This window comes from Peromyscus eremicus, chromosome 20 (genome assembly GCF_949786415.1).
Source record: "Peromyscus eremicus chromosome 20, PerEre_H2_v1, whole genome shotgun sequence".
Classification (NCBI taxonomy): domain Eukaryota; kingdom Metazoa; phylum Chordata; class Mammalia; order Rodentia; family Cricetidae; genus Peromyscus; species Peromyscus eremicus.
The window spans coordinates 27499919-27514454 of record NC_081436.1 but is presented as its reverse complement, the minus strand read 5'-3'; the positions used below and the strand labels follow the sequence as shown (position 1 = coordinate 27514454).

At 51.0% G+C, this 14536-nt stretch overlaps 1 protein-coding gene across 2 annotated transcripts; it reads left to right on the top strand.

Moving 5' to 3' along the window:
* Positions 1-8684: 8684 nt before the first annotated feature.
* On the top strand, positions 8685-12326 carry Ly6e (lymphocyte antigen 6 family member E). Of its 2 annotated transcripts, none has more exons than XM_059247426.1 (4): positions 8685-8789; positions 10844-10941; positions 11295-11414; positions 11508-12326. In XM_059247426.1, exons 2-4 carry the CDS (start codon positions 10872-10874, stop codon positions 11726-11728), a joined length of 411 nt encoding a protein of 136 aa, XP_059103409.1. In that variant the 5' UTR covers positions 8685-8789; positions 10844-10871; the 3' UTR covers positions 11729-12326. The 2 variants fall into 2 exon arrangements, with proteins under 2 accessions (XP_059103409.1, XP_059103408.1); XM_059247425.1 differs by having other exon boundaries at positions 8687-8789; positions 10841-10941.
* The last annotated feature ends 2210 nt before the right edge of the window (positions 12327-14536 follow it).

Below are 14536 nucleotides of genomic sequence, written 5' to 3'. Positions count from 1 at the left end.
TGTTCCCAGGAGTCCCCTGTGGGAAGAATCTGAAGATGAATGGTGTTCAGTTCCACCAGCTTTACAGGCAATAGGTATCCTCTCAGGGCACAGGGCCAGTGCTCTAGTGTATGTGGGGGGGGGGGGGGGGGGGGCGGGGCCCGGCGATAGAACAAAACCAACAGGAACAAAACACACCCAACCTATTAACTTTGAACCGCAAAGCATACTGTTTTCTAAAGCGATTCTAATTTTTAACCAAACAATCTCAAATCAGTTTATAAAAGAAGTTTCATTTTGCCAGAACTGACTTATAGGAAGAGTCAAAACTATGGACAGCAAAAGACTCAGTACAGTCATAGGTAAAGATCCTGTGACCGGTCCATTTGTGACACTGTAAAGGGCAAAAAGGGTCTTGTGCAGACAGATAAGCACTGGAGAAGCCAGGAAACTGAACACGCCGCTCACCTCTGCAGTGGAATGAGGTGCCTAGTGTTCCTCCTGGAATGCTGAGAACAGATGCAGTTTGCAACCCGGTGATCCTTTGCTGTCTGATGAGACAGCCTCAGCCTGTGTCTTCCAGAATTTATGCTTTACTTATCCCAAACCCTTTCCTCTTAAAACCTGGAGCATTACTTCCAGGCCATAAAACTCATCCTTGTGAGGATGTCATTTGTACTTTACAACAGCCTAAGTGACTTCTGTGTTATCTTAGGGCCAGGTATGTTTACCTCAGTCATTCTCCCCCGACCCTTAGCTTGAGCACTGTTTCTGACTCAGCAAGAACCCATCTTATGGGTGAAGTCACAGGTACTTTGCAAAGAACCTCAATGTAAGCATGTCTTAAGCTTTCTTGTACTCATGGGGCTGAGTTAATTGTCATCTGAATACTTCTCCCAAACTTGTGCTGTGCTTAAATATGGCTAATGTAAAATGATCTGGGCCACACTCTAGAAGTCCTGGTCCAGCTCCAGTTACAATAAAATCGGGCTGAGCCAGGTTTCATTCTTCCCTTGACCTGATTGGTTTTTCCCTGCCTGCCCTAAAGCCTGCAGGGGGATCATCACATTGCATAAATACTTTAGCTTTAGAATTATAACCAAGACGTATCCAATCTCTAGGACTCTCCTACACTTTGGAAAGTGTATTAATCATGCCTTTAGCCAGGCCTGTCAGCACTTAGGAGGCAGAGGCAGAGGCAGGCAGATCTCTGTGAGCCTGAGACCAGCCTGGTCTATATAACAAGTTCCAGGCCAGCCAGGGCTCCATATCTTGTCCTACAGTAATAATATAATAACAATAACAATAATGGGTCCATATAATATAGGTCTAAATTTGTGTGTCTTTTGACTTCAAGAATGTACTAGTTAGTTGTTGTTTTGTCAACTTAACATAAGCTAGGAGGAGGGAACCTCAATTGAGAAAATGCCTCCATCAGATTGGCCCGTGGTATGAGACCAAAACAGGAACAATGTAGCTTGCGGACTAAGTTCCCGTTTCTTAGACCTGATGCACACTGCAAACCACGTGACCCCATTCACATGATGTCTATATCCTGACCCTTGTTCCTTTCGTCATTGTATTTCACTAACAACGCATAACAGCCGACTCTCTCGCCCCTGTGAAGTCTTTCTCTCTTCTGTAAAAAGAACCTCAAGATGCCAGGTGGTGGTGGCACACACTTTTAATCCCAGCACTTGGGAGGCAGAGGCAAGTGGATCTCTGTGAGTTCAAGGCCAGCCTGGTCTACAGAGCATTCCAGGACCAGGATCCAAAGCTACACAGAGAAACCCTGTCTTGAAAAACCAAAAAAAAAAAGGACCTCAAAAGGTGGGCTGGAGCTGCTCTCTCAAATCTCAATTTATGGTGAGACAGCCAGCTGGCCAGTCTCAGGTGCATCCCAAAATACTGCTTGCTTTAATTGGACAATTGTGGATTTGGTCTTTTCTCCTCACGATTCTCAGGTTTATATCGTTTGCTTTAATTGGACAATTGTGGATTTGGTCTGTTCTCCTCGCGATTCTCAGGTTTAACAGGAGGCAAGTCTGCAGGGCATTTTCTCAGTTAATGATGGATGTGGGGAGGGCCCAGCCCGCTGTGTGTGATGCTACCTCTGGGCAAGTGGGCCTGGTTGTGTAAGAAAACAGACTGAGTAAGTCATGGGAAGCAAGTAAGTAAGCCGAACTCCCCAGTAGTATTCGTTTCCATTTCTGCCCTGGGTTCCTGCCCTGACTCCCCTTCATGATGGACTGCGGTGTGGAGGCGTAAGCCGCATATAAACCCTTTCCTCCCCTCCACTTGGTTTTGGCCAATGGTTTTGATTGAGCAGCACAAAGCAAACTCGCACCGAAGTTGGTACTGCGAGTGTGATCTTGTTGAGACAGACCCAACAGTGTCTGTCGCCTTGGGGCGGATTGTGGAAGTATCTAGAACTTCGGACCGGAAAAGCCAGTCAGTGTAGAAGACAGGACAGCTGACAGCAGTGCAGACAGTGGAGGCCTGGATCGTGAAGAGGAAGAGAGAGACTCTAGCAGGACCATTCGGGTGACACATTTAAGTGACAATTCCGTAGTTTCTGGTCCGCTGGGACTGAAAAGAAAAACCAGCTTTGTTAATAAGAAACTAGCATCACCCAGGCTAAATCTTCTCTGAGTACTTCTGCAGGGTCCGCACACAGAAGCTGTGGTCCAGTGGGGGGGGGGGGGGCGGCTCGGGGCCAAGGCTGCACATCTGGCTGCAAGCAGAAGTTGGTCATATGTGAATATGTGAGAGACCCACACATGGGGTTGAAGTCAGGAAGGGGCCATGGACAGCCTCTGAGGCGTGGCACTGTGAGAGGCCAGGAGAGGCCATTGGTAAGAGGGCAGTCCCAGTAGCAGTGTTAACCCTAGAACTGAGGGGTCACGGAGAAAAGCTGAGCCTCGACCTCATGGAACAGGTTAGAGTTCCTGTAAAGAGGTCAAGAGGTCACTGGTGAAGGTACAGTCTAATGGTGGAGACCATAGCGTACTGGCGGTTACCGCCGAGAACAGGAGGTCGTGGCAAAGCCAGAGAAGTGGGACAACTCAGGTCCCTTAGAGCTCAGAAGAGCACGAGTGAGTCCCAGACATTTGATACGGAAGTCTGGTTTTGCTTTTACTTGCTGGGACTATCGATCCCCTGGTTCTTCCCTCTTGGAGTGGAAAAACTGTTCAACTTGTTTTGTTTGTACAAAAATCCACAGTAACTTTGAAAAGAGACCTTGGTCTCTTTAAAGTGTTGAATTTTTAAAGACTGTGGGACTTTCAATGTTGTACTATGTTTTATATTATGATATTAACTTGAGAACTTGTCAGTTAACATGAGAAACAAGAAAAAAAGGGTCTATGGTTTGAATAGTGATCTGTTCTTATGTCAGGTTGACAAGGGGTCAGTTGTGCGGGTTAGTTGTTTATCATCTTGACATAAGCTACTGTCTCATGACTTGTAATTCTCCTGGGGAGATGTAGAAGATAAGCGTAGTCAGTAAAAATAGGGAGGGGCTGATAGATGAAAGGTGCTTCAGGTCCAGCCTGATGAATGACTGAGTTTCTTGGGACCAAACCCAGCCAGTTTTCTCATCTATTACACACTTCAAGCATTCCTAGGATTCCATGCACCTACATTCAGCCAGAGGAACTGCTAATTAGAATCTCAAGGGAGGGTCCTAGGAACGTCCAGTGACCCTCCCTCCCTTCTCCAAGAAATAGTAATAGCCGAATAATTACTGTGACCTAGCTATCTGCTGTACAGTTCTATTTTGTTACCATGTCAGCAAAGTCACAAAACACTTACCAAATATACTAGTGGAAACATCAGGTAGACGGGTCATAGCAAATGGGGGAAATCTCTGCTATAGGGCTCAGATACTGACTGATAATATTCTTAGCCTTTTGGTTGGATGACTCTGGGTTCTGTACAATGATCTGATGACTTTGTGAAGTCTTGTTATATGGCTATTCATTAACAGTCTTTTAGGAAACTCAGGTGATAAGACTGGCCTATGAGATCACTTGTCCTCCCACAGCTGGGAAAATTACTCAGGTTCTTTACTCTTCAAGCTACTGGTCATGAGGAGAGACCAGCCCCAGTCTTGCCCAGGAAAACCCCAGAAGCAAGCTTCGCAGACTGCAGACAAGGGTTCCTCCACTCTAGGGGCAGGGAGTCAATCCAGCATCCTCCAACTGTAGAAGGGACCTAGGGACTTTCCGATTCCACCAACCCTGTCCTGGGTGTGGGGGCCCACAGTGGCTTCCTAGTAAGGCCTTACTCAAGGTCAGAAAGTCTGAGCTTGCTTTACCCAGCAGGGCTGCATAACAGGATGATTTGGCCAAAGGCATAGTTACCAGGTGTTTTGAAGGGTCTACACTTACTGGTATTTTATACCTCGACCTTGAAAGGGAGGTCTTTTGCCCCTCCCCTTGCTGATGCATAAAAAGCCAATCATGAATAAACTGGAGGCGACTGGGTATTGACCCAGGGCCCTCCTGAAGCTATCCTGTGTCTCTCTATCTTTTTCTTCATCTATGTCTATATTTCTTATTATTATTTCTCAATTCTTCACTCCTCCCTCCAAGAACCCTTTGACAGATTGGGGCTGGTCCCCGACAGTTGGCCAGGGCTAGTCAGGGGCCGCTCCCCGACACCTGGGCTGCATGCAAACTCAGCAAGGCAGTGTGGACCAAATTGACAAAGCAGGCTCAGGGCTGACTAAGGCTGAGTCTGACAACAACTCAGGGCTAGGACCAGAGCCCGCCATGATCTGCAGATGGGTGGCTGGCCAACTTTCAGCCATCCTCATGAGATTACATTCTATCCAAGAAAGCCAAGCGACTTGAGAGGAAGAATATATACAGGTACTGGTTATATCCTGTCTTTGTCAATGTTCTGTTGCTGTGAAGAGACACCATGCCCACGGCAACTCTTCTAAAGGGAAGCACTTAATTGAGGCTGGCTTACAGTTTCAGAGGTTTAGTCCATTATCGTCATAGTGGGTAGCATGGCAGCGTGCAGGGAGACTTGTATTAGAGAGGTAGCTGAGAGTGTTGCATCTGGATCCACAGGCAGCAGGAAGAGAGTGACACTGGGCCTGGCTTTGGGCTTTTAACACCTCAAGGCCCACCCCCCCCCCACTCCCAATGATATATTGCCTTCAATAAGGTCACACCCCCTAATCCTTCTCAAGTAGTACTACTCTCTGATAACTAAAGCATTCAAATATATAAGCCTGGGGGGGGGCACTTTTTTTTTCTTTTTTGACACAGGGTTTCTTTGTGTAACAGTCCTGGAACTCACTCTGTAGACCAGGCTGGCCTTGAACTCACAGAGATCCACCTGCCTCTGGCTCCCGAGTGCTAGGATCAAAGGCATGCGACACCACCCCAACATTCTTATTCAAACTACTGTACCCTAACGGGAGCTGTCTAGACAGAAAGGACTGCTGCAGTGCATGATAGAGGATGAGAGCCCACTACTCCAAAATAGAAAAAAAAAAAATCCCTTATTCTAAGACAGATCATGCTGTCCACTTGAGCTGAAGACATACTGCTCCTGTCCCTGCAAGTCCCCAGGGACTGCTGAAGTGGGTGTTTCTCTACCCAGAGAGAGGACAGAAAGTTCAAGATAAGCAATCCTCAACATCACAGAAATCACGGCTAGAATCCCACCAGAGTGGGACAGTCTCAGCGGCCACAAAACTCCCGCCCGTGACAATGCCATTGGCATAAGCCTAAGTCACACCATGGATGGTCACTGTCAGCCCATGTTTAGGGACCAGAAAGATTAACATAATAGAGACTGGAGACGTGGCTCGGTTAGCACAGCCACTTGCTTAGCATGCACAAAGCCCTAGGTTTGATCCTCAGCACTCATTAACCTGGTAAGGTAGTACACACCAGTAATTTGTACTCAGAATCAGAGGCAGGAGGATTAGAAGTTCATCCTCAGCTACTCAGTGAGTTCAAGACTGCTCTGGGCTACATCAGATCCTTTTTTTTTTTTTTTTTTAATTAGTTTCTTGTTACCATTGCTCTAAAAGGGTAGATGTTTCAGGCCCAAGGAGAAAGACACCACCATGGTGGATGGATTTGGGACTGCTTCCCAATAGCATCTGAAGGGTGGTTATGGGAGCCTTCTATTCAGAAAGAGAAAACAGTAGGGGATGGGATGTCTGCAGGGGGCAGCTGTTCAAGCTGCACTAAGAATCTGAATGTCCTAGTCACAATGTCTGTGCAGTCTGGACTGAGGACACATGAGATAAAGTCAAACAGAAGACACTGACTAGCGTAAAATCCATGATCTGGGTGTTACAGAAGCCACAGGGTGACAGCGGAAAGCCTCTCCCATGTGATGCCGGACTGCCTTGGGGTGAATGAATGGATAGGAAGAGCTGAGCCACCAGTGGAATGGGATTCCAGATCTGTGAAAGGCCAGACACCACCTGGCCCATTCACGTGGTGTTACCAATGGAGTGACCAGAGTTAGGGATTCAAGGACAGACCAAAAGAAGTTCAGCACGTGAAGTCAGCCTGATGTAGAAACTCCTGGCATCATTGCTGAGATCACTGTCCTCCTTGGGGATACGGACCCCAATCATAACTCCTATAAGCTATTCTCAAGCACTCAATCACTCCTCAACTGCACAGCATTAAGGGAGCCATCCAGACTCCCGCAACCCTGTGGACCACAGCATTGGCAAGCCCCAGCTCACTGCACAGCCGAGATCTTCTAGACAGTGCTTCAAAGGAGTCTAGGCCTAATGGCTGAGCCTTGGCAGAGACCTTAGGACATCCATAATCATGAAGGCCCCTCATAATGCACCTTATCTTCCAGGTCCAAAGGAGGGGCCTGTCCTGATGAACCCTGACTCCTTAAACACTCACTGAGACCCTGCCCTGAGCTACAAGTAGTACTGGTCATGAGATGAAGTCCTCTGCTCTCAATTCTTCAATAGTGACATTCTGGCAGTGATTCAGATCACTGGGGCAGCCCAAGAGGAAGTATGAAAAAAAGATGTTCTAAACATGAGGAAGACACTTCCACCTTGGCTCCTCAGACCTGTCCTGCCTCCAGGTGAGACCAAGGAGGGGACAGAAAGCCAAGGACCCAAACTCTGAGCAACAGCCTGGCCATTGTTTTCTGGATGGTTTCTGTCCTGAGGACAGCTAGGACATCACCCCAAACTGTGGACTCCCCAATCACCAAGTGTCACCATGCTGCAGCCTGGCCATCTGAGGACACACAATGAGTCTCACCTTCAGCTCCTGGGAAATGAACACCAGGAGCAGGTGTGCCCCCACCTCCCTTTGATGCGCTGGATGATCCGGGAGGGGACATCACTAAGGAGCACTTTGAAGACACACTGAATATGCTCCTGGTCCCCCACCCCCCAACAGCTGGCTTCCTGTTGCAGGGCTTCTTGGCCACAGCCCCACCCTGGCCAATGGACCACTCAGCTTCACAGCTTTCTCTCTCTCCTCCCACCCCTCCTCTGCCCTCCCCCTAATCCTGTGAAGCTCATTCCTAGGGCCAGCCGTTGTTACCACCGTCAACTCCTCAGACTGTGAGGAAGATCAGGTGCAAGGCCCTTGTTTCCACATGTGTGATCAAAATAGAAGTGTGACTCTCAGAAAAGCAGGTGGCAGAGACTCAGCAGCCCACAATCCCCTGGGGAGGGCTCTGTAGGAGGAAGGTAAGAAGGAGCGAAGGGGAAGAGACAAACTGCCCTGCCAGGCAAAGGGACCTGCTGCCTAAGCCCACTCTTGGTGCCCTGGTCTGCCCCAGAAGCATCATCCAGAAGCAGAACATGGGCCCCAGGGTCCTGGTACAAGGGCCCATACTCAGCAAGTGGTCGTTAATATTTGTTGGGTGCGAAGGCGCTTCCTGAGCACTAGGAATAGAATATTGGAAGATGCTTAGGTGAAAACAGAAGGGTTGGGGATTTCCTTCTAAAAACTGGAGCTCCAGCACTTTAGACGAGAGCCAAGACAGGTTGACTGGGTTCTGGAGCCTTTGTTCCATAGCCACCTAGTGAAGTGTAAGAGGCAGCCCTGTACCCAGAGGAAGGGGAAGGAGAACCAGATCTGTCCAAACCAACGTCGCAACGGCCTCCTTCCCCGAAGCCCTGTCCTGTCTCACCCCAAGAGAGAGATGGCCTGGACAGGCTCAGCCCGGAGGGACCCAACAACCAGCAGGCCGGAGATGCTGCATCCTCGGTCCAGCACTTTCTCAGCCCCTGCGGCAGCAGAGATTCCCATGAGCGCCCAGGGCTTCGGGATGCAGTCTGTCCTCTCACTCTTTCCGGAAGCAAGCAGAGCCTGAGCCCAGGTCCTAGTATCAGTAATTGCCGCAAAGACCTGACCCTTCCACCCTCCCAGGGTCTGTCCTGCAAGAGAAGGCAGACAGACTGCACCGCAGGCCAGGTGGAAAGCCACGCCAGCGCTCACACGCTACATTGTGCGGCATGGGGCACTTTGGGAGGTCTCCGCCCGACTTCTGGGTGCCACCGGGGACCTGGGGGTCGCAGCCATGGGCGCATGGGTCGGGACCTGGATCCAAACCTCAGAAGAGTGGCTGTAGTGCTAGGCCAGGGCGCAGCCGCAGGACGCAGAGTCGGGTATCCCGGGTTGTCCTTCCCACCCACCAGAGACCCGCCCACAGCCCGTGGAACGCCCCGCCCGCCGCCCGCCCCCGCCATCGGCGCCCTGGTCCGCCTGCCTGGGAATCTCCAGACTGTGGCGATCTCCAGGACCTGAGGTTTCTGGAGCTTCTCGTGGCACCGCTTCGCCCCGGAGGTAAGTCCGCGGGGCCCGGCTTCACAGGGCCACAGCGCGGATGCGCTGGGAGAGAGCTGGTGGCCTTGGCCGCAGCGTCTGGGGTCTGGGCACTGGGAGCCGGTGAGCGGAGTGGTTGGAGCCTGCGAGGCCCCCTGCAGTGTGCTCCATTCCTCCCATCCCCCCGTCTTCCCGGAATGTTTCTGGAGATCTGGAGCAGAAAAGGGCAAAGGCCCCTGCAAAGCCCTCACTCGGTGCCCCTTTCTCAATTCCATGAATGCTGGTTTGTCTGCTTGGGATCTCCAGGGATACACCTTTGTAAACTAGAGCAGGAGTTGCCGGGCCCTCAGACAAGGTGGATTGGTTGCGAGAGGCAGGACCCTCACCAGAGTGAGGAGCAGGAGCTCTTTGTCTTTGTCCAGGATTTTGCATGCCGGTGCTGAGGTTCCCGAGGTTGTGCCTAGTCCCTGGCTAGCTCCGTTGACCTAAACAGGCTTCTTCCTCTGCCGGTCGCCAGGCACTAGACACCTGGCTTTCACAGGTGATCCCTGTGGGTTTGAGGAGGAGTTCCTGGGCCCCAGAGAGGCCCTGCCCAGTAGCCTGCAGATGGTAGCTGTGGACAGACTCATCACAGACTCATCGCACTGAACTGGTTTCCAGCCACTCCCCCAGTAACTTCCCTCAGCCCTTCTGGTCGCGCTGTGTGTCCTCCGGTGGACGATGGGTTGCCTCCTCAGCCTGTTTGTGGCTGTGCATGCCAGAGTTTCCTAGCAGACAGCTCAGGGCTCCTTCGTTTCACAGCCTCACTGTGTATAGAAAAGACAGGAGACTCCTTTCTCCCTGTATGCACTGCCTGGAATCGAGAACAGGCCCAGCTGGGCTTGGCACTGAACTTGACCATCTGGGGTTTTTGCTACCCACTATAAGATGTTAGCAAGGCTCAGGACAGGAGAGGCCTAGGACCAGGGTGTCTCCTGGAAGACACCACAACTTCATCTCCCACTGCACTCCCTTTCTTTGTCTAAGAGGACCGCCCCAAATCTGTAAGCCACCCCCTATTCCTTTCAGTCTCTGGAATGTCCCTCTCCCACTCAACAGATGGCATTGGTGTACTCCCTCCCCGGGAAGCCAGTGGTACTCAAAAATAGGACACTGAAACCCTGCAAGCTGGTCCTTTCGCTAACTTTCCCTACCCTGTGCCACAGACTCCTTCCCAGGGGCCAAGAAAAGCCCCATGGTCCACCTGGCCGTCCAGTGACTGCTATACATCACCTCTTGTTGCCCTTCCCAGACACAGGCGGAGGAGGGATGGAGTTGTCTTCTTCTGGAAACGGGTCCTGAGCCCCCACCTAGTACAGGAGGGAATGATGAAGCCCAGACGCCCTCAGCCCTCTCCAGGGTGGGCCTGCATTTGTTCCACAGGGCCCAGATTCAGGGTTCATGTTTGCTCATTTAACAGACCACTGCCCTAGCCTCAGGTCCACTCCCTAAGCTCCACCCCTTCTGTGGCATTCCGAGAGTCCTTGGTTCCCCTTACTTGGCCTTGGGTGCCCCCAAGTTGGGAAAGGGGTGTTAACTGGAAGGTGCCATTAGATGAATTTGGATGGATTCTGCGGGTTGCCAAAAGGGGTGTCAGATAAAAGCTCCTTTAATAATTGGCCACAATAGCAGCAGGAGGGGGCCAGGTGTACGGAGGTCAAGATTTGATTAGCAGCCCGTGGGGCAAAGGAAAATTCTGGCTCCTACAGGTTTCCAAAGGAAGAGGGGCTTTCAGATAATACATGCCTTACGTACGTGTGGCTGTAGCGCATGGTTGGCTTTAGGCTGTACAAATTGCTCTTCTGATGGTGCCGGGGCCAGAAAGCCATGAGATGAGGAAGTTGAGTTGTCTCAATGGCTAGCCTCAGGGCAGCAGGGTGTTAATACTGCTTTCCTGCCCTCCCTGGGGCCTGGAATGCTGGAACTATCTACAAAGGGGACGCGTGGCTCGCTGGGGAGGTGTGGAGTGTCTAAGCCGGGATCCTGGTTTGTGGGTGGGTAGCCTGTCCCTTAACCAGCTGCCTCTCTCACAGCAGGCTTCTGTGGTTTGTGGGCCCTCAGCAGATGTCTGCCGCTTCCAGCATGAGGGTCTTCCTGCCTGTACTGCTGGCAGCCCTTTTGGGTGTGGAACAAGGTATGGACTGCTGAGACCCCCAGAGGCAGCCTGGCCTTCCTCCTGACGTCCGTTCTTATTGACCCTGAGCCAGCTCTCCTGTGAACTTCTTGGCCTTCCTGCCTCAGTGCTGGCCCAGCTACACTGTTGTCACCTTGTGTCTAAGGAGACACTTTAGCCCCTCTAGGACCAAAGTCTACTGTCACTTGTCATCTTGGTTTTGTCTCTGACCCAGGGCCGAGCGTGCTGTAGTTGCTCATTGTCCGCAAAGGGTTGGGTATCAAGCCCCCCCCCCCCAACTGGAATGGTACCCTTCCCTGGACGGCTTCCCCAGGGAGCAAGCAGGTGTCACCTACAGCATGTCCCTTTTGCAGCCCATTCCCTGATATGCTTCACCTGCACCGATCAGAAGAGCAATTTGAAATGCCTGTGGCCAACTACATGCTCGAGCAGAGACAATTACTGCGTCACGTTATCTGCTTCGGCTGGCTTTGGTGAGTAACTAGCCATCTCCCTGGCCTGGACCCAGGGATCCACGGGGCTGTCCCCCATCTCCTGGTACCCCCTCAATCTCACTTTCCATACAGGGAATGTCAACCTTGGCTACACCCTGAATAAGGCCTGCTCCGAAGTCTGCCCTCGTGAGAACATCAATGTCAACTTAGGAGTGGCATCTGTAAACACTTACTGCTGCCAATACTCCTTCTGCAATATCAGCACAGCTGGCCTCGGACTTCGCGCCAGTATCCCACTGCTGGGCCTGGGACTCCTGCTCAGCTTGCTGGCTCTTCTGCAGCTGGATCCCTGACCATCCCCATGTGTTTCCCCATATTTCCCCCCCAGCTCAGGAAGAAAAGCACAGCCCCTTTTAGGTCCCAGGGGACTCTAGGAGCCTTCAGCTCCTCCTGGGTGTGTCTAGTCCCCCTCTACACTCTCAGCATCAGGGCGAAGCACTAACACCACATCTGCTCTGTTGAAATGGGACTAGCTACCCTTGTGTCCAGAGCCCATCCTGTGACCACCCTTGGGGGAACCAGGAAAGGGGTGAAAATCTTCCTTGGAGTCTCACAGTATCCAGGTCAGGCCTCAATCTTGTGGTCACACTCACAAGGATGTCTAACCAAATGAATGTACACCTGTGTGCTCAGTGTGTCTGTGTGTGAATGAATGGGCAAAGGGGACCTGGAAGATTCTAGAGTGGAAGGCCTCTATCTCCACCCAAACTCCTTCCCCTGGCATGACTGTGCCCATGTTGTACTCGATTCAGGAGGCTGCCCATGGAAGACTGCCGCTCCTCCCAATGAAGGCTTCCACCGCTGCATCCAGTTGAGTCCCTGCCTCCCTCTCTGCCCACACTGGCTTCCTGCTGCTATTCTAGTGCCTCAAATAAACTGTTCCCACCCGTTCCCACGCTGTCCTGGATGTCCTTACCCCTCTTCCTCCCTGAAATGTCTTCTTTCTCTTTCAATCTGGAGGGACCTGGGGATCCTGCAAGCCCACAGCTCCGCAGTAGAGCTCCGCAGAAGAGATCCCGAGAGACCAGCCTGGTGTGGGTGACACAGCGAGGCAGCTCTCCGTGAGGCCAGGCTGGTGTACATAGCACATTCCAGGGATCCAGGCCCATTTAGTGAGATGGGTCTGAGAGAAAGGAGGGGAGAGCAAGAAGGAGAAAGGAGACAGAGAGCCTGAGAATGTGCTGTCCCAGGCTATGTAAGTCAGCTGAGAAGTACAGCTACCCATAAAGGTAGGCCCAGCGGGCTGATCACACATTATTCGTCTACAGCAGAGACTTCCGAGGCCTGCTGGATGTCACCTGTCCTTCACAAACCACACTGTGGTCCAAGCCACAGAAGTGTGGCCAGGCAAATGAGATATAGATATATATAGATGATATATATCTCCACCCTATAACTGGCTTTGATTATTTTTTTTTCCTCCTGGTTTGGTTTGGTATGCTCACACACACCACTTTTTTTTCCCCCTGGTATTTTAAGACAGGGTCCCAATATGTTAGACTAGCTGCCCTCAAACTTACGGTAATCCCACCTCTGCTTCCTGACTGCGGGGATTAAAGGTGTGTACCACCACACCTGACACTAAGTTTTTTTTTTGTTTGTTTCTGAAGCAGGATCTCACTTAAAGTCTAGGTACTAGGGTTACTGGTAGTTGCCACTCCACCTGGCTTGATGGGGTTCACTGCTGTTTGTGTTAAGGGACAAGGGACTCGTGGAGACAGACCTTGAAGCAACTCTTTCTTTGGTCTGTATGTTGCGTGAATCCTAAATGGTCTTCTAAAACCCGGAGCCAGATATCAGGGTGAAGCCGAAAGATCAGAGAATCAGAGCAAGCCACAGCTACCACCTCTTACCTCACCAACTCCTCAGCCTGAAAGAGAGCAAGTTCCCGTCTCCTCCCACCTTATATTCCTTTCCTACCCAGCTGTATCACTTCCTGTCTCAACCTTCCTATTGCTGGGATTAAAAGTGTGTGATTCCCACGTACTGGGATTAAAGGTGTGTGCCACCACTGCCTGGCTCTGTTTCTCTTTTAGACTGGATTAATCTCGTGTAGCCCAGTGTAGCCTTGAACTCAGGGAAATACAGACGGATCTCTGCCTCTGCCTCCTGAGTGCTAGGATGAAAGGTGTGTGCCACCAATGCCTGACCTCTGTGCCTGGCCCTGTCCTCGGATCTTCAGACAAGTTTTATTTCTTAGATTATAAACAACATATCACCACATTCCCTCTTTTTTTGTCTAGAATAATAAAAGGTTATAACTAATATAAGAAAGTTTTATTTCTTAGATTACAAACACTATATCACCACATCTGGGTACCTAAGGAGGCTATTTCTCAGATTTCCCCAAGTCTCTGGGCTGGTGAGTGATACCACGGTGGAATATGATCCATACAGTTCCTGGCTATGGTGACACCAGTGTCCTAGGAATACTACCCAGTGGGGGTCCAGCATGGAGATATCACAGGGACCAGGGTGGACTTGGGATGTGTACGAAGGCAGTGGCTTTGTCAGTACCATGATTCTCAAGACCAGGACTCCCATGACCCATATCCTGAAGGTGTCATAGGAAGGAGCTAGTCTCATGGCAGGTGGATCTGCTCATACTAAGAAAAACGCAAGCTCTGGGGAAAGCTTGTCAGGAAAGCAACTATCGGGCCTCTGAGACTCAGGGCAGAAGGGTGCTTTGTTACAGGACTATGAAAAGGCAAGAGAGAAATGGAGTCAAGTCTTCTGCTGGGAGCTTGGGCTGCCGACTGGTATTCACTGTGGTGTTCATGACAGATCTAGGTAATTTTCCTAGAGCCGCTGGCCCGTGATCCTAGCAGTTCTAAGAATTAGTACCAAAAGCAGTAAGTAGGGAGGACCCTGAGTTAGACTCCTAGGACGTGGGAACCAGCACGGCACCAGGCAGTGACAGGGACATCTAACAAGCTCTGGGTTCCTCCTTGTCTTGACTTAGCTCCCTCTTTGTGATAGGGGAGGTGTCCAAAGCTCAAGAGGTCACCCTTAAGCCGCCCTCTGCCCTGGTCTGCAGGGCAGCTTCCTTTCAAGACTGCAACCCCGGGGCGGTGGGTAGTCCGGTCTGATTCCTCCCAGGA

What these genes read in the sequence shown, in the direction of transcription:
- Ly6e (XM_059247426.1), top strand. Translation starts at nt 10,872, where the DNA reads ATGTCTGCCGCTTCCAGCATGAGGGTCTTCCTGCCTGTACTGCTGGCA. An exon ending in CCTTTTGGGTGTGGAACAAG is followed by an intron (nt 10,942 to 11,294) that starts GTATGGACTGCT and finishes TCCCTTTTGCAG; the next exon opens with CCCATTCCCTGATATGCTTC. An exon ending in ATCTGCTTCGGCTGGCTTTG is followed by an intron (nt 11,415 to 11,507) that starts GTGAGTAACTAG and finishes CTTTCCATACAG; the next exon opens with GGAATGTCAACCTTGGCTAC.